The sequence below is a fragment of the Mytilus edulis genome, chromosome 10, assembly GCF_963676685.1.
Source record: "Mytilus edulis chromosome 10, xbMytEdul2.2, whole genome shotgun sequence".
Classification (NCBI taxonomy): domain Eukaryota; kingdom Metazoa; phylum Mollusca; class Bivalvia; order Mytilida; family Mytilidae; genus Mytilus; species Mytilus edulis.
The window spans coordinates 45015117-45041164 of NC_092353.1; the positions used below are offsets into that span (position 1 = coordinate 45015117).

A 26048-nucleotide genomic window follows, 5' to 3' on the forward strand; every position below is an offset into this window, starting at 1 on the left:
ACAGGTGCCGAGAAATCTAGGTAAGGCAGTGACTCCCACGACGACCACCTTGTGGGCAGTTTGAGAGACTTGCAATAACTCAATAAAGAGGAACCCAATGCTTATAAAAACTTCCTCATAGTGACACTGATATGTTTTATTGCTCTTTTTATGGAAATGACACCACAAAATGAGATTTGTCACTGGATTAGTTGTTGAGGGACCCACGAACTTAAGCGTGACGTCCTGCGGACGTCGGTAAGGAACATTCATTTGTAACGTCATTCTTTTGTTGTTGTTACTTTATACCTGAATGTGGCTAATGCAATACAAATATACAGCTTACAACTTTTGTTTCCTTCACAATATTATGGTGCCGTGACCAGGATATTGTGAAGGAAACAAAAGTTGTAAGCTTAATTTGTCATGTAAGTTAACGGACTCTTTATATGACAAATTCAGCAAATTTGAAACCACATGAAAATTCTTTCCAAAACGTGCCCCATGGTACGGCGGATTTTGAGAAAGACTGATTGGACTAACTAAAAATTGTCTAAAAAAGATTCTTGGACGCGCATGTATAGATTTAGGTCTGTTACAGACATTAGTTATGAAAATTCAAGCTAACCTTAACAATAGACCGCTTACCAATATATCGTCGGACATTGCCGATCCAGAGCCGCTTACCCCGTCGTATCTATTGTATGGAAGACAAATTAAATATTTCCCGTATCCGTTACATACAGATGAAACAGACTGTTATAGTGCCTATTTAACATCCAATCGTGAAACTATGACTGATTAAGCGAAAAGGAGATTCCGTCTTATTGAACAATTTTTAACAAGATGGAAACACGAATATTTGACTTCTTTACGAGAATTTCACCCATTGTCTGGAAATAACAATCAAAGTCTAAAACTAGGAGATGTAGTTCAGATATATGATGATAATTCTTCACGTACGACATGGAAACTCGGTGTAATTGAAGAATTTACCTTTGGAAACGATAACATTGTGCGATCTGCGACGGTCCGAACATCTAACTTTAAACTTAACAGACCAATTGTAAAGTTATATCCTTTGGAGATTTGTGAATCCGATTCAATTACTACCTAGACGCAAAGATATCAGCGAAGAGCCAAGACAGATGCAGTGGAGAAAATCAGAAAGTGTTTAAAGTGACAGTTTTCAATTATAAAGTGAAGTGACAGCAAGTTTAAATTATTTTAATTTATATGAGACATTAATTTAAAAGAAATATTTCATTTCATTTATTTGTAAAATATCATTTAGTTCTTGGACAATTTATTTAATTTATTCAATATATTTGAGCCACTATCTGCGGCCCCGGAGAATGTTGAGAAACCCACGAACTTTAGCGTAGGACGTCGGTAAGGAACTTTCATGTGTAACGTCATTCTTTTGTTAATGTGGCTAATATAATGCAATACTAGGTTGGTGCCCTCCGTAAAACATTCAGTATGCCTTCGCATTATACAAATATTACTGTTTGTCAAATATATGTGCATACGTATGTAATCAGCATTTTTCATAGATTTGATATCCAGTAGTTGAATGGTTAAAAATATTTATTTTCTTTTTGCTGTATGACAACAACCTGTGTGTATTTGCCAAAACAATATTGTAAAAAGAGGGAAACGATGTCACATTTCCCCCCAAAATATGACCCAAAGAAGAATTTCAATCCCCTGGAGTGACAACTTTTCTAAAACAGTTTACAACTTTACATATATCTATCTAGAGATCAATAGTGCATTTCTTTCTAACCAAAGTTTGGTAAACGTTGTGTGCCGTTTGTTATAGTTTGTTAAACGTAACAGAAGTAGATACAAATGCATCGTTTGGTTAGAGGGGATTGATTTTTATGCCCCACCTATGATAGTAGAGGGCCATTATGTTTTCTGGTCTGTGCGTCCGTTCGTCCGTCCGTTCGTCCGTTCATCCGTCTGTCCCGCTTCAGGTTAAAGTTTTTGGTCGAGGTAGTTTTTGATGAAGTTGAAGTCCAATCGACTTCAAACTTGGTACACATGTTCCCTATGATATGATCTTTCTAATTTTAATGCCAAATTAGAGATTTTACCCCAATTTCACGGTCCACTGAACATAGAAAATGATAGTGCGAGTGGGGCATTCGTGTACTGAGGACACATTCTTGTTTTTAGTCATTTTAGACAATGTTTTGAGTTATGACAAGCAAGAACACGTTTAGATGATTGATTTAAAACGACGAACGACAAACAGTAGACACATTTGCAGCGAGTGTATAGTTTGTCAAAATTTATGCAAACTTGCAAAAGTATGTAAGAAACAAATGATTAAAACAATTCACACCAAATAAAAAATATTTGTCTTTCGTCCCATTTTTGTGTGCAATTACGTCAAAAATTTCGAATGAAAACAAAAATTGACTGTAATGTGCCCTTTAGTTGTTATTGATAATATCTGTGTCATTTGGTGTTCAGTGAAGAGCTGTCTAATTGGCAGTTGTACCTCATCTTATTTTTGAAAATAGCCCATAAATCAGGTAAAACATAATCTTGATGTTCTTATAAACCAACTTTGAAAGATAACTTAGTCATCAGCAGTCTAACAATGAATATTATTACACAATTACTTTCATGTTTGAAAAATCCGCCGGTGCCACAATAGCAGGATTGTTTTCCCTTCCGGAACATCTGGGATCATTCCAGTTTTTTTTGTGGTTACGTGTTGCTAAGGTTTTAGTTTTCTATGTTATGTTGACTGCTGTTCGTCTTCTCGTCGGTTACCGTTTTTCACTATAGCTGTGTCGGTTTGTTTTCGACCTCTGAGTTTAATTGTTCCCTTGGTGTCTTTTGTCTCTCTTTTAAAATGTTACCTTTCCTTGCAAAAGTAAAGACACGTACTGTACATGGAGGAATTATTGTATAGTTAAAAATAATGTTGCCAAAATATTTTTGCGGAATCATATTTATGAGAGTTAATCAGATCTGCACACTCTTTTAGAGAATCGTGTAGCAGACATTTGTTCTCGTGTATGGCAAAGTAGAGATCGTAGAGTGGTCGAATGAAGTCGCGAAGGGATCGTGTATTGGTCGAGTTGGTCTGGGATAATATAAACATACAAGACGCAGTGATTTGGAAGCGATCGGGCAATGATTGAGTTAATCTGGAAATAGCCGGACACTAGTCGACCAAAGGTCGAAATGATCGAGTACTTATTGGTTAAATTTTTGTATTCCGAACAAACTCGATCTCTACACGATCCTTTCCCGATCAATTCGACCGCTACTCGACGAATTCTCGACATCTTCTCGAGTAACTTGCTTGTCGATCTTTACTCGAATGTTTTTGACATGTCAGATGTAGAAAGTCAGATCGATGACGAGCAATGTAGACTATCCCGAACATTCTTGTCGATTGAGTCAGACCAGTCTCCCGATCACGTAATTTGTCTTGATCTGGTTTTATCGATTTGATCTGATCGGCAGTGTGAACCTACCTTAAGCGCTGTCTGATCTCAAACGGGGGCCATGATCGGCACTGTGTAAACCCCGCATTATGTGCGTTCCGTAACGTTCGCAGAAACTCAGCCGATGTTGTCTAGTCGGATTACAATCTCGACTATGCCGTGACATATTCTGCTGTATCGGATCGAAATCCAACAATGTTCTGTTTTTTCTGATTGGTGTCCCGTTGAAGGGAATGATTTGGAGACATTTTTCATAGATATTTTTAGCCGATTGAGTCCAGATTTACCAACAGATCTTGTCGAATGCGAACCGGTTTTGCCGAAACCGTTTCGGAATAGTCCCATTATTAATACGAAATTCGGCAATGACACCCACGTCAAAGTCCCGACAATTGCGGATCAATACGACTGAGTCCATACAAAGCCGTGTGCAATGCAATGCAGCGGAACCTGACAGGATTACGTTCTGACAGTACCTGATCATCCCGAATATTCCGACAGTTTTTTTTTACGGATATCTTCCGTCAGCTTCGGTTCACTCTCTGATCTCTGTTGGATAATATTTGGTAGAATCGGGACGATGTCGGGACCATGCGAAAGATATAAATCAGATAAGAATCGGATTGAGAACGGGATTCTCGCAAAAAACGATTGATTATCGACACTACCTGAAAAAATCTAGTTGTTGTGATTAAGTAATTTTTGTGCCCCACCTACGATTTGTTTTCTGGTCTGTGGCTCCGTTCGTCCGTGCGTCCGTTCAGATTAAAAATTTTGGTCAAGGTAGTTTTTGATGAAGCTGAAATCCAATCACCTTGAAACTTAGTACACTTGTTGCTTATGATATGATCTTTCTAATTTTAAAGCCAAAACTATACTTTTGACCCCAATTTCACGGTCAACTAAACATAGAAAATGAAAGTGGGAGTTTCAGGTTAAAGTTTTTTGGTCAAGGTAGTTTTTGATGAAGCTAAAGTCCCATCAACTTGAAACTAAGTACACTTGTTGCTTATGATATGATCTTTCTAATTTTAAAGCCAAATTAGACTTTGGACCCCAATTTCACGGCCCACTGAACATAGAAAATGAAAGGGGGAATTTCATGTTAAAGTTTTTGGTCAAGGTAGTTTTTGATGAAGCTGAATTCCAATCAACTTGAAACTTAGTACACTTGTTGCTTATGATATGATCTTTCTAATTTTAAAGCCAAATTAGACTTGTGACCCCAATTTCACGGTTCACTAAACATAGAAAATGAAAGGGGGAGTTTCAGGTTAAAGTTTTTGGTCAAGGTAGTTTTTGATGAAATTGAAGTCCAATCAACTTGAAATTTAGTACATATGTTCTCTATAGTATAATCTTTCTAATTTTAGTGCCAAATTAGATTATTATCCAATTTTTACAGTCCATGGAACATGGAAAAGGATAGTGCAAGTGGGGCATCCGTGTACTTTGGACACATTCTTGTTTCTACAAATTTTCATTAAAGTTTGATTTTCCATCCACAATTTACAGAATCTTGATCAGACTTTTGACAAATTTTAATCGGGAATGGTCCTATGAAGGACGGCAGTAAAAATTGCGAATGTGTGACATGGTGACGGCAGTAAAAATTGCGAATGTGTGACCCCAGCTTAAATGACTGATTTACAATGCATGACGGAAATCATTGGAACTGATTCCAATTGAAATAAGTCCACTAACAATTTTAAAAATGTAGTTTGCACGAACTTTGTAAGAGCACATCGTTATGAATAACAATTATTGATAATATAAGTTAAACAGTTTACCCCCGTACATGGAAACTTCCGGTTTTGAGTTGCTAACCAATCTTAGTTATATTGGCAAAGAATAAATTCGTTCATTACGTATAACCAGTGGGTTATATGCTGATATTAAAAAAAAAGACTACCTTGTCGGATTTTTATTGGAATTATCTCGCAGTAGTTTGGCTTGTATAGTACTCTAGTTTATATACTTGTTTCTCTATTATTCTTCCCTTTTCTTTTAAATTGATTTTGATGTAATCTGTACTTTTTTACTTTAAAATTTGAAATCCCCTTTATATTCTGTATATTTAAATGGTATCTGTAATCCTAGAATATTTCTTCGAACCTAAATGGTGATTTGAGTATTAAACTGTGATTCTTTCTCCCAAACCTGTGTCTGTTTACTTTATTCCTTTATACGTGCTATAACCAGTTGGCATTTCTTGGTCCCCTGACTGAACTCTGTTAAGTGTAAATCAGGTGCTTTCATCTGCACTGTAACTCTTCAGCATTCGGTCAGGTCACCAAAGATATAGCATACTGGTTATTGGTACAACTGACATATATACAACATAATAAGGGAGGATCTGGGTGGGACAGTGTTATGGATTAATGGAACTATTTTTAGAAACCGGATTACATTTGTCTTTTCTGACCGACAGTAATACCCTTTACAACGGGTTGTGTTCGTTTGGCTGTGCGGGATGTACAAATACACAGCCACGACCGATAAGAATGGGGACGTTTAACCGTTGCTTCGTGCACCTTTATTGAAACACTCTCTGTACTTTCAGAACCATTGCAGCAGCCCTTTAATGGTCTTTGATTGCTGGACTTAATTAGAGAGTGGTTAATAACAAAATACACAAAATTTACGGTCTTGAGGAAACGATGATAGACAGTCGGAAGGGGACTATAAATGGCTGACCCGTGTTAAGAGAGAGCCATATCTCTTGCACGTTAAAGACAACCTTGTAGATTTCGAAAAAGAGTAGGCTAATGCCGCTACAAGGCAGCACTCACACCCGCAAAGTGGAAAGGGATTGATATAAGTTGCAAAACTTGTTTCCCAATCCACTATAAATAAATATGTTTAAACTAAATACACGAAACTTATCTACAATCAAGAGTAAAATGACATGAGGAACAGAGGATCTCATTTTTGGATTAGCAAATGAACCTTCTATTACATACACACAAATAAAAAAGGAGACGAATACAAAATTAGAGTTCGGTGTTATCGTCTGTGCAACAAAACAGGTTGTGTAGATCGATATTACGTAAGTGGTGATTCTAGGGGAGCATGAATAGGCTTCGCAATTGGCATAGGACTTATCTTTGATAGACAACTTTTAGGCATGATTGCTAAAAAGGGGCTCACAACTGGCAATACCAGTGAAGAAAAGGAAAAAAAATAACAGTGAAAATCTGAAAAATCAGGGAAAGTAATCAATTGAAAAAAAAATAATGTCTTGATAACTATCATAGATTCTATATCATTAAACTGTGTTCTCTCTTTGCAAGTGGAGTCTATTTGTATGATTGAAAACACAATTTTCCTAGTTTGAGCATCGATGTTACTTCCTGGTCGGGAAGTTGTGGAGACAAGTGAATACAATTATATTGCATTAATTTGCAAGTGGTGTTTAACTTAATTGTAGTATTGGAAACACATTTTTCCAAGTTTACGCAATGATATTGCTATTCCAGTACTTTGTCGGTGAGAGGTGGAGCCAAGTAAATATGATAGTATTGCATTAAACATAGCACAAGTGTCTCCTTGAAAAAGTTCGATTTAGTCTTTTGATGAGTTTCGAATACCAGGGTATGTTGACCAATGAAAAGGCAATTCAATGACAAAAATAACAAAAAATAATCAAAAATAATATAGTGGCCGCATAACCATCTCCCTCCTTTTTATGTCCCATTTATAGGCATTATGTTTTCTGTTTTGTGCGTCCGTTCGTTCGTCCGTTTGACCCGCTTCAGGTTAAAGGTTTTGGTCGAGTTAGTTTTTGATAAAGGAAAAGTCCAATCAACTTGAAACTTAGTACACATGTTCCGTATAATATGATCTTTCTAATTTTATTGCCAAATTAGAGATTTTATCCCATTTTCACGGTCCACAGAACATGATAGTGCGGATGGGGCATCCGTGTACTGTGGACACATTCTTGTTTTTTAAAATAAATTATGTATTTACGTTGTCATAAATATTTGATGTATATATATAAAAACACGTCCAGTCAAACATTTAAGATAAATAACAGCATTTTAATCATTTATTCCCAAACTGTTGTCATTGTAGGATCTAAGAATGTCAAGAGATTCAGGCAACCATTCATGTGCATATGATGTACACGACTGGATTATATCTGTGCGATGCAAGAAATTTACAGTTATGAGTCAGAATATCTGAAAGCGTCTGTTCTTTAATAAAGGAATACAACTTTATTCAAGTGTCTTTTAATCTATAGGAAAAACAAATTATGCGTCCTGTGAAAATTTATTACTGTATCCTACAATCAGCCATCTAATTTACAAAATAACAGTTACACATATAAGCTTTTGCCTTAATTGTACTTGTACAAATAACACCTCATATAATCCGCTTTTCATATTGAACAAGTGGTTATGTGAATATTACATTTTGCGTACCAGTTCATTTTGGGTCCGCGTTTAAACTTTTTAAATTCTTTGAAAAAAAACTCTTTTCACATGTAAAACAAATGCACGCAAATGCAATGCACCGCTCTTAAACAGATTGCTTTATTTAACCATACGAACCTAAATTGTACTTTAGTCCAGTAGTCAAACCATTGACATGAATATAAATAATGTGGTCATTTTTATAAATTTCCTGTTTACAAACCTTTGAATTTTTAGAAAAACTAAGGATTTTCTTATCCCAGGCATAGATTACCGTAGCCGTATTTGGCACAACTTTTTGTAATTTGGATCCTCAATGCTCTTCAACTTTGTACTTGTTTGGCTTTATAAATATTTTGAAATGAGCGTCACTGATTAGTCTTATGTAGACGAAACGTGCGTCTGGTGTACTAAATTATAATCCTGGTACCTTTGGTAACTATAAAAATGAATGTCAGAAACACGCATCATTAAGTCGTGTCATAGTTTCTCAATGTCATTATAATGACAACCATGGTAATTATAAATTAAAAATAGTCACTATACAATAGGTCTCCTTTTGGGTTTTGAAATTAAATATTCTCAATCGTCGATTTGCACTATTATCATGTATTATGCAGATCAGAACTAGTCAATACTTATACCTATAGCAGTATACCATTTTCTAGAATTAAACAATTAATTGACAATATAGATTTCCAATATATTGTATGAACATTTTCAATTTGTTTATAATGATGATCTGTGAAACTGATACATGTTTTATTATTAATTCTTATTTAAAATTTGGCATGCATTATCTGAAATATAAGACGACGAATTAGTTTTGGAAACAGAATTACATTTAAAAAGAAAAGGAGAATGTTTGAGAACATGTGGATTTAATCTATAAAGAGGTAAGACGATAATATTTTATTGTAAACAGGAAAGAGAGAGAGATAGAGAAGCAAAATTTGAAACCAATAGAAAATATTAAGTTCAAAAGTTATGATTTTGTCAACAAAAAAGCGCTTCACAATTACTTGATGCCATCTCGTTGTAATGTATATTAAATCACTTTACCTTCATAAAATGTTTTTTTTTTTTTTTTTTTATCATTTATCATTTATACAATTTACCTAATCAGGTAGACCAACCAAACCATAGACAACCAACTAACAGTAATAATGGGTATAAATGAACAATAATGGCTTGCAAGGTTATAATAGCTTTGAGAAGTGGCATAATGTACTGAAAATGATATTGAATCTACTGAACATAATGTCGAATTTACTGAACATAATGTCGAATTTACTGAACATAATATGAAAACTACTGAACATAATATAAATACTTCTAAACATAATGCATAAAGCACCGGACATATTATACATCAACATCAGCTATACCATAGCCGATGAGGTTTATCCAAAGCGTGGTTATCACTACTTATATCAAATATAGTTTAAATATTCCTATTTTTGAAATATATTTTCTAATTCTCAAGTGCCAATAAATCATACAGATATCTTTTAAAAAATCCAATTTTTACAGAGTATAAAAGATTGAGTCAGGATAAGAAAAATGGAGCATAAAACATTACTGATTTTGGTAATGGTAGTTATGATTTATTCACTGATTTGTGCAGCAGTAATGATGGTATTGGAAAAAAGAAACGAAGAGACATCGGCGAGTGACGTATTATCGACAATAAACACGTTTTTATGTAAGTGCACATTTGAAAATGGTTATTGAAACAAATTTAAAGATATGTATATCATTCTTTACTATCTTTACTTTTTTAGTGGGATTACTTTTTATGCATTTTTTTTCTCATACATTTTTTAAACTAATATTCAAATATATTTGACTGTAAATATATATATGAAAATTAAGGGCATGATAACAAAACGGGTTTTTAAGGACAAAATGAAAATGAGGTGTTTGTTTCGTTAACGATTGTTGCCTGTATCTGACAGTACAGGAGTGACATTTTACCTGTTTCATGCCGAACTTTGACCTATAATGGTTTACTTTTTACAAATTATGACGGAGATGGTCTCACTGGAACACAATTTATATACGTAGAAAATTTACATACAAAGTAGACTTTATAAATGTGTTTAATCATGAAAAATTACGGGTTCTTGACCGTAAGGTTCCAGAACATTCCACATGAAAAACATTTTATAAACGTATAATAGTTAGAATTAGAATTTCATGTAGAGAAAGATTTCTTTCTTTTCAATGTATAACATAATAAATACTTATTATAATTTCAAGCACCCCTAGGATGAAATAATGTTACTTAAGGTTCTCTTTCTATTTAAACCCTTGGTAAATAGGGGCAATCGTTTTGCTGCGAGGGATTGTCAAGTACGCAGCCCCGTCCTGTCGGACTGGGGTCGTGAAATCCAATGCCTTGTGTATAGAGAAAGTGCCACGCTATCTGCACGTTATGATTTTTATGAACCCTGGTAAAAACTCTTTGAGGGGGTTTGTAGGTTGTGATTACAATGCATAGTTACAGTGCTTATCCAATATACCATCAATTTCCTCTAGCAGTCTTAATTTCACTGATGAGTCTTGTGTACACGAAACGTGCGTCTGGCGTGCTAAATTATAATCCTGGTACCTTTGATAACTAGTAATTCATACACCCGTATTTGTGCAAGGGATAGAACTATACCGAACTGATGTTTTGTTTATTTTTCATTAGCTGATCACTCATCCTGTATGACCAAAGTGGAATTACAAGTATTTCTAAACAAGATAAAAGATTCATTCGATAGCGGAATTATGTCGCCAAACGGGACAGCAAAACCGCCACAATGGGATTTCGAGAGTTGTATTTTCTATACTATGACAGTATTAACAACTATAGGTACAGTACATGTAAATATTAAAACTTACAAAGATGTTTATATTTCTGAAATAATGAGCTTTGAAGTATCCTTTCATGTTGCAAATTGTTTGTAAGCTAATTAATGTATGTAATTTTGAATGAATTTCTTATCAAACTTCAAAACACTGAATAATTTTCAAAGCTGTTATAGTAATGGTAGCAAGTGAAAGATTTGGATGGCTTGCTTGTGTAAATGTTTCTAAGCATTTTAGTTAAGATAGATATCGGTTACCAAAAGATAGGCAGGGCTTCAACTAGGCGGGGCGTATACATTGCTTAACTTTCAATAACATTTATAAGTAAATTGTACAAATGCTGAAGCCTCGCCTATCTATTGACAGCAGGTTACATTCTTTATTACAATGCTTAAGGAAACATTTATACAACCAAATCTTTAACTTGCTAGCAGTAGTATAACAGCTTTAAAGCTGGATTTCTTTTGATTTTTAAAAAAAATATATCAAGTCAATAAGTATATTCATTTCAGTAATACCAGGTAAAAATTGACACATGTGACATGAACTGACAAATCATAGCGTTTTAATAATATAATATTAAAGTAATACAAAATTAATGTGACCATAACTTATTTATATGTTGTATTTTCAAGGTTACGGGAATCAAACACCAGTAACAAAAGAAGGTAGAGTTTTCACAGTGATATTTGCCACAATTGGTATTCCCGTAGCAGGGCTTATGATGGTTGGTGTTGCCGAAAGAATGAAAAGATTAACAAAACGAATAGAAAATAAGAAATTACCATGTCTTAAAACCCATTCAACAATTGAAAATATATTGAAAACTATATTAATACATGTAACTATGATAACATTATTGGTACTAATCCCATCCATAATATTTCGTGTCGTAGAAGGCTGGAGTTATGGTGATGGAATATATTACAGCTTTATAACGTTAACAACGATCGGATTTGGAGACTATGTTGTGGGTTAGTATTTATCATTTGTCCAATATAGATGTGCATAATGCAAATATCTCTCGAGCGATTTATTTAAGCGAGTAGTAATGTAACTTTTTCAAAGTCGGACTTAAATCTACTCTTATATGTAGGACTCTAAAGTTTGTCATTTGTATGTATTTCCCATAGGGTTCTATGATAAACTAAGTCCTCCGCTGGCGGCCATCTGGGATGATGGTTTAGCTACAATATAACAACACTTGGTCAGCACCTCATAAGGAACAATCATGCTATGTTTGGTTTCATTCCATTCAGTGGTTCTCTAGAAAAAGTTCAAAATGTAAAAAGTTAAAGACGACGGCGAACGGCAAGTGATGAGGAGCTCACTTGACCCTTTTGGCTAGGTGAGCTAAAAAATTAATACTAGTATGCCGAAAGATAAATGTAGATTATTTGAATAACAACTTTAAACCAAATGTACGATGGGAACGCTAACGTGCGATGGTCACACCAAAATGTAATGTTATACGTTAAAGTACGATTCCTCTATACGCTAAAGTCCGATGGTCAGCGAAAGAATAGACGTAAGAAACGTAGTTGTTATTCAAATATTCTTCATTTGTATATTGCAAAAAAACAAGAATGTGTAGTCGCTACAAAAAGGAGAAAATTTATCTCGGCAAAGATCGTCTTTCTTTCTCATTTAATTTAAAGCGTAAACAAATAAATGTAACATATTCCGACAAATATCGAATTCTATATTTTTAATTTACGAGGACGACTGTAAAGGGGGGGGGGGGGGGGGGGGGGGGTGCTCACATAAGAATGAACGACAAGCTACACTAATTATCACAATATTTAATACGCCCGAATTAGTTAAAAATTCATCTACAAGAAATGTATTTTGTGACACCTAACTAACATTTTAAGCAATTATTACGTGGTTGGTCTTTTGGAATCATTCACTTGAGACTACTTTTTGATTATATGCCTAGCACATATGGTATATCTAAGCTTATACTACTACATTTTGCAAAAGGACTATTTTTACACTGAATGTTCGCTCTCGAACCTTACCCTATTAATCCATCGCACTTTAGCGTGATATATTACAGTACTTCAGCAAACAAACAACCATCGCACATTAGCGTGACACCATCGTATTTTAGCGTAGGCCACCGCACTTTAGCGTGACCATCGCACTTTAGAGTCCTACATAGTACATATATACTTGTAAATACATTTAAAAAATAGGAAAAAAATCGCCGCTAAGTCAGCTAAAAAATAGGTAAACGTAAAAAAAATAATATTTGTTTACATTAAGTTTCTATATCGTACATTCTGGCTGATAACGATATCTGTTCACTCGAAATAGTTCAATTTTTAAACTTTCAAATTTTTGTTTTTATTTTAAAATCGAAATTTGGTTGATATTGAAAACTTTTTTGTTGTTTACTAGTATATTGATATTGTAGGTTTTTTTTAAACGTATAAATAATATATATATATATCGTAATGTACAAAGCAAAGTTCATGGTTTTAAAATGTCTCGATTATTTTATATTCAGTTTTCTAATATTGTTAATATTAAAGATATTGAGAAATATCGCAAAAGTTTTCTGAAACGGTGTAATTTTTGTTTTTTTTCTTTAGGCATCAATGACGATAGAGCTGGAAAGCATGTGTACAAATTCCTTGTAGTGGTGTGGATAATTTTTGGTTTATCATGGGTTGGAGCTTTTATCGGTGACACCACAGAAAAATATAAAAAGTTTACAGAGCGGAAGGAAAATGAAAATAGACAGGTAATTCATGCCACTCTCCAAAAAGGAGTACGTAGATGATTTTCGATTTTTTATTGTTATGCCGCATTTATGCCGCATTTATGGACATTATGTTTTCTGGTCTGTGTGTCCGTCCGTCCGTTCGTTCGTCCGTCTGTCCCGGTTCAGTTAAAGTTTTTGGTCAAGGTAGTTTTTGATGAAGTTCAAGTCTAATTAACTTGAAACTTAGAATGCATGTTCCCTACATGTATGATATGATCTTTCTTATTTTAATGCCAAATTGGAGATTTCATCCCATTTTCACGTTCCACTGAACATAGAAAATGATAGTGCGGGTGGGGCATCCGTTTACGTGGGACACATGTTTGTTCTTATTCTGATATGAAAATTAAAAGGTTTCATGGAAAGATTGCCAAATAGACAATTCACCGCCAGAGCCCATACGAAGAAGTTTGAACCATCACGAAAATGTTTGTTATAATTACGGTAACCCCCCCGCGCGATTTTATTTCTGAATATGTTTTTTGCAAATATTTCCAGAGCAGTAAGGCGATTCCTAATTTAGTACTACTGTAAGCAACACTTTGTTATCAGCTTTGCACCGTGTCGTTCTAAAATTGATGACCATGTTTTTTTTCGCTCTTCTTTAATTACAGGTTGGAGATGGAAATCCCAAAGAGATGAAAGAAAAGAACACAAAAGAGGTAGTATCGCTTAATTTATAGTAATACAAGCCGAGTAAAAAAGAGATGGAAGAGACCCAGGGGACATTCAAACCTTATAAATAAAATAAAAAATGACACACGAAAGTCGTAGAGACAAAATAGTCAACCAAACACAACATAGAAGAAATCAATAGAATAAACAACAAAATCCTTGCTAAAATTCTAGGAGATCATCTCATGTATTACCCCAAAGTGTAATCAGAGTCCGTTCAGTTAAATTTTGTTGAAATTCGTCATTCTGACTCAGGAGTTATGAGGATGTATAAGTACCCGTCCACGTCTCCTCTTTTTTTTTTCTATGTGTGTCCATCTGATGAGTTAAGTCTTTCTCAACTATTTTTTTATAGTTTGTCCTGATGTACGCGTACATTTACACCACTGTCCAAAGTCAGGGTTAGGTAAACTTCGAATTTAACAGTCTGTCTGTGCCTGTCCCAATTTAAGATCCTGTAATGCAATGGTCGTCGTTTGATGCTGTGTAACATACATTTGTTTTTCGTGTATTATTTTGTACATAAACTAGGTCGTAGGTTTTCTCGTCTGAATTGTTTTACATTGATCATTTCGGAGCATTTCATTATAGCTGCCTATGCGGTATGGATTTTGTTCATTGTTGAAATCCAAACGGTAACCTATTTCTGTGCCATTTTGTCTGTTTGGGAGAGTTGTCTTTTTTGCAATCATACGACATCTTCTTTTTATATTAGCAAATTGAAATCGTACAAACTAGTTTTGAAAAGAATGAAGGAAAAGAAACCAAGACCCGAGTAACAAAAGCCATATTTAAAAGCGTAATTGAACCTAGTAGCTATCACATTGGACACAACACAGGCGTTGTTACATTTCATATCTCAAACGTTTTCAGTTTGATTTCAGATAACGGAACGATATATGTTTGCAAGGGCAATACATGAGTTTTAAAATGCTGGGATGAATTCAATGTATTTTTTACTCAAAACTATTCAACCGGATTAAAGAGGCTCCTGACTTTGGACAGGCGCAATATACGACGCTGTTAAGCGTGTTAAGTGTGATCGCAACCCTCTATTATACCTCTATAATATAGTCAATGCCAAAACTAAAAACCCAGTAATACGTATAGTAAAATTCAGTTTAAAAGATGTCCGTGTACGATGTCGGGATAGGTTGCAAAAGAAACTAAGCAAAATGACAATGATACATAAATTAGCAAAGGACTACTGGCGGTTACTGACATGCCAGCTCAAGACCTAAATTAAACTGATTAAAAGATTATATCTTTATTATATCGAGCAAAACTCCTCCCGTTCGGGGTTTATTATCATAGTTACAGTCGGTACAGCCTAACAAAAAAACCCCCAAAAAACACGAACAAATACAATAACATCAGCATGAACCACATACTTTGAATACATCTATAGACGACAAGTTCACTTGACACTACTTGTAGATCCTCCCTTTCACGCGACAGGGCGTGTCCTCCTTTTACTATATATCACTTGAGTTACTCGTGTTGAAACTCTGAGAAAAAAAGTTAGTCACTTGTCTCTTGATATCAACAAATCAATGTTACTATGTTTAACCCCGCCACATTATTTATGTATGTGCCTGTCCCCAGACAGGAGCCTGTTATTCAGTAGTTGTCGCCGTTAGTTTTCTCGTTTGAATTGTTTTACATTGTCATATCGCGGCCTTTTATAGCTGACTATGCGGTATGGGCTTTGCTCATTGTTGAAGCCCTTACGGTGGCCTAAAGTTGTTAATGTCTGTGTCATTTTGGTCTCTTGTCTAATTGGCAATCATACCACATCTTCTTTTTATTTTGTATATCAAATAAAATCATGGAAAGGCATTTTATTTTTAATACCATCCGAAACATTACAGAATTTCAAAATGAAAAAAAGTTTCCTCGCAGAACTTCCGGAGTACTATGGTACAAGTTGATCAAGCTAACTAATAAAAAAAAACACACACACATTTTTTTCTGAAAACTATCATGGTTGACACAAACATTTACTGTTCAAAACTTGACCTTTAACTTCGTTCTTCTTTTCTTTTCTAGGGAACATCGACAGATTTTAACCTCGGAGCGTTTAAAATAAATTAACATACATTGACTTGTTATAGTATGAATTATAAGTGTTCGAAATATTTTCCGTTTTTCAGACACATATTGTGTGTGTGTGTTATTTATAAACACGTTCATATATTGTAACGAATTTAAGCATACTGAATTCAAACTAGCAGAAGACAGATTTTATTTCATATTGATTTTAGTAAAGGGTATAGTTATGACTAAAATAATAAAGTTTGACTGTGAGACTTTTCTTTTTTATTAATAATCTGCTAAAGCATCATCTGAAATTAAAAAAAAAGATCTTCAACAAAATTAGAAACAAATAAAGGCAACAGTAGTATACAGCTGTTCGAAATTCATAAATCGATTGAGAAAAAAAAACAAATCCGGGTTAGGCCACACCAAATTAATTAATAGTTCTTTGAGATTTTACCCAAAAAAAATGGGGCGAGCGAGCGAAATTTAAATTTATATTTTTAAATTCTTCGCCTCAAATTTTTAAGAAATATGGAGCGAGCGATATTTTTTTTCTCTCAATTTTTATATCTTTTACCTAAAAGAAGCAACTGAATTTTCAACTCACTTAATTGAAAGGGGACATAATTTGATATAATTAAATTATCTCCCTTTTTATATGTATTTCAACTTTCTGCATTCTTTTTCATTTTGTTTTGTTGTTTGTATAATTAACACTGCACAAATATACACTTTTGAACATATTTTTTTATGCATGAACTTTATATGGCTTATCTGCTTTTAATATGCACTGCTTTCATCTGTAGTATATGCACCTTCTGGTCCTTAGACACCCTCTGTAGTATGCTAGCTAGCTTCTTGTAACATAACTGCATGGTGTGTGTTTTGTGTTTATGCATATGGATCACTAACCAGTCAATCCAAGAACAGTGGAAACTGGGGGTTCTAGCTAGTGCTACTTTACAATTAAATATCAGATCAATGTTTGAGGCCCAATCAATGATATCAGAGTAAAGTCTTTGTGGCCCAGTGAGCTGTTTCTCAGACAAGGGGACAGGTTTATCAGGCATGTGTAACTCATTTTGTGAGCTCATGAGTACCGAAAATGCATTAATTCCACTTGGTTTTGAATTTGATGCATCTTTAGTAGCAGTAGATCCATCATCAATTGTGAACTGCACATATTTAAAGTTTAGGTCATTACATATTGACCATACCATATTTTCGTCAGATATTTCGATACTAGAATCATCGAAACTGTTCGACTTACTTATTTGTATGGTTTAAATATTAATAATCTCACTTTGTGCATCGCTACATCGTTCAATGGCTTCTTGATATAGTTCCCTGAATGTCCGACATTTTGTTTGTGTTGCCGTATTTTTTTAATATGTATGCCTTGTTGTTATTTTTGTCTGAATGTTTCACCACAGAAACAATCAGCACGTTTTCCATCTTTGCAACTTTTTTGATCAGAATCAAAAATATGCTTGACAAATGACAAACACTGCATATTTTCAAACGCTTAATTGATAAAGATTTTTTTTTAATACCGGAATCGAGTTCGTCGAAAATGCGGATTTATTTTCGACGTGCGGGAATTTTATTTTTATTTTTATTTTTTGGTTTTGGCAGGTGGGGTGCGGGAAATTTATTTTTATTTTTTTATTCTAATTTCGGCAATTTAGGTGCGGGTTTTCCAAAGAACTACTAATTAATTTGGTGTGGCCTTACAAACTAAAACTCAGGGAAACGCATCAAATATAAGAGGATAACTACGACACAACAGAAACACAACATTAACATGTAACACATACAGAAACGAACTATAATATATATCAATAGCTATTTTCCTGACTTGGTACAGGTCATTTTAAGAAAAAATGGTGGGTTGAACCTGGTATTGTGACATGCCAAACCTCCCGCTTTTATGGCAATGTTAAATATAACATTAAAATGATAACATTACATGACAGGACTACTATACAAATAAATGGGAGAACATATAGAACAATTCTCAAAAAAACTAACTATTGATTTATATGTCATTAGAAATAGACAAAAGAGAAAAATTAAAACTCATTTAAGTTCCAAGATGCGACAAACGAGCTCAAATGGAGCAGAAGTGTTAGGCTTTTAAATATAAATTTTGAGTTCTTAAAACAATCAATACCAATTGCAAATTGTAAAACGATACATTTCCATGGTGAAGACTTGCAATTATACCTGTGTGCTGATTTCTAAGCAATTAACATGGGCCTGGTATAATAATCCTCAATTATGTTGTCAAAATTATTCTACAATATATTCGATGATAAAAAGTGAAACTTTCAAAAACGGCTACCTTGCTCAGTTACATTCTTCTTTAGGAACACATCCGATATGACCACGGCACCTAACTTCTCCTTCCCAAAGACACTTTGCTTTGTTACCATACTTTTCTGAAAAAAAAATGGAAAAAAATGCTTGCAGTGTTGAAAATATTTTTAAAAACTTACATCTTTATATAAATAACACATAGCTGAGAGGGTGATAGAGCAGATTGTTATCCCGCGAAGACAAGGTTAATAATTCTTTTTCGAGGGGTAACAATCTGCTCTATCACCCTCTCAGCTATGTGTTATTTAATTTATTATACTGAACGTCCTATCATTATTGTCTTTTAAAGACTAATTTTATTTTAAAAGTTTTTTCTATGGCGTCATAAGCATAACAACGTTACGGGTATTACAAAAAAACAACAAAAGTGAAGCAAGATGTTTAATATTTTGTATTTTGACAGTCAAATAACAAAATCTGAGCCAAAACGTGGAACATAAGCATTGTATTTAATTGCTAGATGTAAACTCAATTATTTGTTCTTAATATTTAGATTTTTGATTGGTCTAGACGAGAGGGTGACATTAAAAAACATTGTCACCCTAGCTCTCAGCCATGTGATAGAGTAAATTAACACCCTCGTATTAGCCAATCAAAACAAGGCATTTTAACGCGAAGTATAATAAAACAAATTAACATATACTGATATAAACTGTTGTCGCCTTTCAAGATAAAATTTTTTTTTTATTACATGGAAAAAATAATTAAGACGCAATGTTATTTTAGTGCATCAACGAAACATAAGACACCAAAAAAAAAAAAAAAAAAAAACCCAAAAAACGGTAGAAATGTAATAAATCAAGACAAAAATAATAATTTATTGATTTATTTTTATCACTGACCTTGATTTATTTTTATCACTGAAAGACATATTGTATACAAAAAGACACAAAAAAAGTGCAAGATAATTTGTCAAATATCCGTATTGTCAGGTAATTTTCCCCCAAATTGTGCTTGGAAATATGTATCTAGCGATATAAAATAATCAAACTACTGTTTTGTGAGAAAAACAAACTGAAGTTTTCAGGCATTTCAAATTCATTTAGCATGTTCACAGAAAATGCATGCCATGTTACCAATATATTAAGACAAAACTCTTTCGACTGTTAATATTTGAAGTTTTTAATAGCCAATTTTGATTGACAAATACCTGCTGATAAAGGATTACTCAGGTTAAGAATGCAAAATAGTATATTATAAGATTTTACTCAGACTGCATTCTTTAAAAGACTCATCAGATTTATCCTTGCAATCGGGAACACCATCACAAAAATCTTTTGGATGGATACAGCCATTTCCAGAAGGACAAGGTTTGAGAAAGCCTGGACACTTTCCTGAAACTTAAAATAAATTCAGTGTGTTATCGACTATTACAAAATTATAAAAATACATTTTTATTAAGTAGAATAACAAAGCTTGTCGATTTTTTTCTACGAAAAAGAACTTTGGAAAAAAGTCAACGATAAAAGGAAGAAAATGACACTAAGGTTGTAATATCAATCAACACGTGTTTTTCACTACGGTTTTGTTAATAATCATTTTTCCCCCATTTGAATTTAAATGTTTTCGTATTGACTGTATCTATAACAAATTGATATAGCTGACAATTGTTTGTCCAGCAGCAAATATTTCATGCAAATTTAGAATAAGAATACGCATGGTTTACGATATGGTCAAATTCTAGACGGGTACGCTGGACATTTTCAACATGCTAGTTATAGTTTCATGTTTATATACCAGGTTAAAGTGTCACTCTATTTAGGCACACCAATTTTTATCAGAGCCAACCAATATTTGCTGTTACTTCTTAAAGCTTGCTTGGTTCAGTTTGAATTGGCAAGAGATCGCCTATAATTTGAAGCAAAATTTAGACGGTTCGGCGTTTTATAATTGTATTTCAAACATTTAGTATCAAGAGACATGCTGAATGTTATGGAATAGTTTTCCCTGCAGTTACTACATCACACTTATGAAGCCCTTGCTTCGAAACTGAAGATCGGTAAATGATAATATAAAATTAGACAGTAAAAACAAAATTAATAAAATACCCATAGTCTTTGTTTATTGTTTACTGTATCACAATCAAGGTTTGAAAATAAAACAATGTAACCTGAATATGTGATTTACATACCAGACTCGATTCCAGCAAAATAAAACAATGTAAACTGAATATGTAATTAACATACCAGACTCGATTCCAGTAAAATAAAACAATGTAAACTGAATATGTGATTAACATACCAGACTCGCTTCCAGCAAGATAAAACAATGTAAACTGAATATGTGATTTACATACCAGACTCGATTCCAGCAAGATAAAACAATGTAAACTGAATATGTGATTTACATACCAGACTCGATTCCAGCAAGATAAAACAATGTAAACTGAATATGTGATTTACATACCAGACTCGATTCCAGCAAGATAAAACAATGTAAACTGAATATGTGATTTACATACCAGACTCGATTCCAGCAAGATAAAACAATGTAAACTGAATATGTGATTTACATACCAGACTCGATTCCAGCAAGATAAAACAATGTAAACTGAATATGTGATTTACATACCAGACTCGCTTCCAGCAAGATAAAACAATGTAAACTGAATATGTGATTTACATACCAGACTCGCTTCCAGCAAGATAAAACAATGTAAACTGAATATGTGATTTACATACCTGACTCGATTCCAGCAAAATAAAACAATGTAAACTGAATATGTGATTAACATACCAGACTCGCCTCCAGCAAAATAAAACAATGTAAACTGAATATGTGATTTACATACCAGACTCGCTTCCAGCAAAATAAAACAATGCAAACTGAATATGTGATTTACATACCAGACTCGCTTCCAGCAAAATAAAACAATGTAAACTGAATATGTGATTAACATACCAGACTCGCCTCCAGCAAAATAAAACAATGCAAACTGAATATGTGATTTACATACCAGACTCGCTTCCAGCAAAATAAAACAATGTAACCTGAATATGTGATTTACATACCAGACTCGCTTCCAGTAAAATAAAACAATGCAAACTGAATATGTGATTTACATACCAGACTCGCTTCCAGCAAAATAAAACAATGTAAACTGAATATGTGATTTACATACCAGACTCGCCTCCAGCAAAATAAAACAATGCAAACTGAATATGTGATTTACATACCAGACTCGCTTCCAGCAAAATAAAACAATGTAACCTGAATATGTGATTTACATACCAGACTCGCTTCCAGTAAAATAAAACAATGCAAACTGAATATGTGATTTACATACCAGACTCGCTTCCAGTAAAATAAAACAATGCAAACTGAATATGTGATTTACATACCAGACTCGCTTCCAGCAAACTAAAACAATATAAACTGAATATGTGATTTACATACCAGACTCGCTTCCAGCAACAAATAACACAGCAAAAGCAAATGTTATCAGCAAAATCTTTGTTTCCATCTGAAATGTTCAATATTTTCAAAGATTGTATACTTGATATCCAACGATCAAACAGATTCACTTAGTTATTTCAAACTCATAGAAAACATTTATTTTATGATACAAATTAGGGCTTCATTGCCATAGCTTTTGCTTTTTTTTTTTAACTTGAACGCGTGTAAGCAATCATTAAAATATTTGTATCAAGTGTTTAATAATGAAAATAAGAAGGACAAACGTTAACCCACACACCATTGTTTGTAATTAATAAAGCATCGCTGACCTATGAAGATTTTTTTAAAAAGTTTTACCCTCTCTTGTCTGTCAGCTTTTTATTTCAATATACCTACATTTATTTATTGAAAGAAAAAATCGAGTTAACAAAACTTTTTGATGAATTCGTTAACAAATAAGTAGTCGGGTGTTTATTAATAAAAAAAAATCCTTACCTTTATAACTTCAAGATTTGAAATACTCAACGTTAACTTAAAAAGTGGGAGATACTGCTGATCATAACATACGTCCGGTGACTAAACAAGGGAAATTCATCCTTCATACACTAATAAGACGACAAATAAATAAAACTTGTGGTTGTAACATCCCGAGTTGATAAATCAATCATTCATTACTTATCATATCAACCAGAAACACATTGTAGTAACTTCCTTTACAGATTGCATAGCCGGATATCTAATTTCAATACTAGTATAGGAAATAACATCAGAGTAAAAAAAGAAATTAAAAAAAAAAAGAAATATTAATACACACAGTAAAATGATGAAAACTTTTTAAATGAAAAAACCTGATTGGTAACATAATTATTAATTGCTAAACGTCACTTTCGTTCATTTACAACAACTGGGTAGATGCCACTGCTGCTGGAGTTTTAGTTCTCCGAGGGTATCACCAGCCCAGTCAGCACAGAAGTGCTGACATGAATTAACATTGATATGGTCATATTTATAAATTATCTGTTAGCAAAACTTTTGAATTTTTGAAATACTTCGGCTTTTCTACCTCAGGAATAGATTACCTTGGCTATATTTGGAAAAACTTTCAGGAATGTTTTCCTCAATGCCCTTCACCTTCGTACTTCATTTGGCCTTTTAAACTTTTTTGAATTCGAGCGTCACTGATAAGACTTTTATCTAGACGAAACGCGCGTCTAGCGTAAATACAAAATGTAATCCTGGTATCTATAATAACTTTATTTAGTACACTTGGCGACAAGATTTTAGATGTTGAGGAATCCTGAGAAAACTTAGCAGACGTATTCATAAGTTGAAAGAATTATTGTTCTAAACATGCTAAATGTGATGATGAAGAAACGTACTATAGTTTGTTATATATAAATAGATATAAGATTTGATATGAGTGACAATGAGGCAACTCTCCGTCCAAGTCCCAATTTCTAAAATTCAACCACTGTGAATCATATTACGGTCCTCAACACGGAGTCGTTGCTCACATCGAACAGCCAGATTCCAAGGGTACCAAAATGAGTAGTGTAAAACCATTTAAACAGGAAAACCAATGGTATAATTTATGTAAAACACTTAAAACGACAACTACTGTTCATCAGATTCCTGACTTGAAGGGGCTCGCGGGTATAATTATTTTATTTTAAATATAGGATTTCGCTATTTTTTTCTGTAAATAAATTTATCCTACACTTTAATAATGGAAAATTAAAAATAAAAATATGGAAAGAAGAATGCCTTTTTTAAGGTAGTTTTTTCCCAATTGAACTAATAGGAGAAACGGGTAATTTCGAAATAAAAAAAACCCCTAAATTACATAAATTACAGAAATCGCTTATATTTCACAATAGTTAAGTTTGAGGAAGCTCGCTTGTCATGTTTTGGATTTTTTTGTCAGATTTTCGGAATCCTGTTTTTATCCATTTGAATGCCTTAAAAATAATAATATCTCAAATACATGAACATTGACCTATATATTTTTTGCTCATTTGATTCCTTTATTAATCCCCCATCAATATAAAGTAGTGTTTTGGAAAAATTAATTATTTTGAAACTGAGAAGCTTATTTGAAAAAAGTAATAAAAAATATGGGTCAGCGACGATTTAAAAAAAAAAATATTTCAATTTTATTGCAAAAATGGCATTTTTCCAAACAATGAAAGATATTTTGAGCTTTTTCAATGAAATAAAGTCATCTGGGGCCAAAGCGAATTGATTTTTTGGTTGATTTTTGTGCCATATCATAAAGTAACAACTAATAGTTTAATAAATAAAATTTGTAATGAACAAAAATGTTTTTGCTGATTTTTTTGTACCCTCGAGTCTCCTTAAGAAAAAACAAATGCAGCGGGTTTATATAGTTATCGAAGGTATCAGGATTATAATTAAATACGCCAGACCTTTTACTGAAAGCTAGTTAAAAGCCAAAAACAATTAATAATAAAAAATCATGCATCGGAGACTAAAACACGTCCCAGATATTTTGAAGTTTAACATCATGGACAGTTACGGACAGTCAAACTCATAAATCTAAAACAAACTGACAACGCCATGGCTAAAAGTGAAAAAGACAAACAAACAACAGCACACACGACACAACATAGAAAACTAAAGAATAAACAACACGAACCCCACCAAAAAACTAGGGGTGATCTCAAGTGCTCCGGAAGGGTAAGCAGATCCTGCTCCACATGCAGCACACTTAATGTTGATCAAACTTAATTAGCACAAAGTTTCACAAGTGGAAGGATATCTGGTACTTATTGCGAAGAATAGCTAGCTAGTACCTGTACCACTGAAACACATCCTCGATACCCTTAATGCCTGTGCCATCTTTCTGTTTGTATTTTTCAATGGAATTAATATTTATTGAATACATTTTCAATTTAAAGTTTTAAAAGAGATTACAGTGTGTTAATTTTGTTAGTTACATGTAATCATAAACTTATAAATTAAAATTTAGGGATTTGTCGAAAACTATCAGTAAAACAATACTAGAAAAAAGCAATAACAAGAGATAACAAAGGTCTAATATGGGATTAGGAGACAACAAAAAATGACAAATATGGGCTTATTTCTTTCCTGGATCCTATCTTTGGGACTTGGAAAAAGAAAAAAAAAACATGGATTCAGGTTTATGGTTTTTAATAATTATTTAGTAATAAATAAATATTTGACGCCAGCTATTTGTGTCACAATAGTTTGTGTGTGAATGTGGCTCACATTTCCTCAGAGCCGCATCAGATTAACGACCACAGCATTTAATGCAAACACAGAAACTCTTGCTAGGGCCATGTCAATTTTTTCAATTTAAGTTTTAAAAGGGGTCACAGTAAGGTCATTTTGTAAGTAATATGCATTAATACACTTGTAAAGTTAAAATGGAGGGATTTTTCAGCAAAAATACTAGGAAAGAGTCACATGGCAAGAAATAAAAAATGTTTAATACGGGACCATGACACAACAAAAGTTGAAAAATATGGGATTATTTCTTTCCTGGATGCCCTTAGATTCAGTTTTATGGTTTTATTATTAAATAAACATTTGACGCCAGCTATTTGTGTCACAATAGTTTTGTGTGTGAATGCGGCTCACATTACTTTAGAGCATCTTTAACCTCCACCTATCGCAGAATTGTATAGGCAGATTCAACAAAGGTTCTGGGCAAACAATAATGAACAGCTGCTAGTACCGCCTCATGGGTGACTTATGTGGGCAATGAGCATAAGCAGATATTGATGTCAGTAGTGACTGCTAGAGAAGTTGCTGGCCTAGATTCCATGCTTTCAGGGTTTGAAAAAAGATAAAGTAATGCATTTATTTCACCAACCCCTCAGTGATGCTTTATTTCACCACCAGAGGTTATTTATGTAGACCGTTACTGCTGCGGTACAAACTTTGTTGGCAGAAAGTTTGACCAGTGCAGGGATATAAAGGTCAGACTTGACATCTTGCATTTCATGAAAAGAATAGCCAGTACCTGAATCACATCCTCTGTACCCAAAGTTCATTCGCCAACTTTCTGGTTGTATC

The 26048-nt window shown here is 33.6% G+C and overlaps 2 protein-coding genes across 5 annotated transcripts; one reads left to right on the forward strand and one right to left on the reverse strand.

The window, feature by feature from the left end:
- Positions 1–9407: 9407 nt before the first annotated feature.
- On the forward strand, positions 9408–16335 carry LOC139491279 (potassium channel subfamily K member 2-like). Its single transcript, XM_071278831.1, has 6 exons — positions 9408–9575; positions 10569–10733; positions 11365–11703; positions 13327–13478; positions 14114–14161; positions 16224–16335. Exons 1-6 carry the CDS (start codon positions 9434–9436, stop codon positions 16266–16268), a joined length of 891 nt encoding a protein of 296 aa, XP_071134932.1. The 5' UTR covers positions 9408–9433; the 3' UTR covers positions 16269–16335.
- Positions 16336–16402: 67 nt separating this feature from the next.
- On the reverse strand, positions 16403–22708 carry LOC139491280 (LDL receptor repeat-containing protein egg-2-like). 4 transcript variants are annotated; one of them, XM_071278832.1, is made up of 5 exons: positions 22485–22708; positions 21990–22056; positions 19802–19933; positions 18559–18655; positions 16403–16519 (listed from the first exon to the last, which is right to left on the reverse strand). In XM_071278832.1, exons 2-4 carry the CDS (start codon positions 22054–22056, stop codon positions 18564–18566), a joined length of 291 nt encoding a protein of 96 aa, XP_071134933.1. In that variant the 5' UTR covers positions 22485–22708; the 3' UTR covers positions 16403–16519; positions 18559–18563. The 4 variants fall into 4 exon arrangements, 2 of the variants coding, with proteins under 2 accessions (XP_071134933.1, XP_071134935.1); XM_071278834.1 differs by having other exon boundaries at positions 19802–19927; positions 22485–22621; XR_011656506.1 differs by lacking the exons at positions 21990–22056; positions 22485–22708 and adding an exon at positions 20835–20873.
- Positions 22709–26048: the final 3340 nt, after the last annotated feature.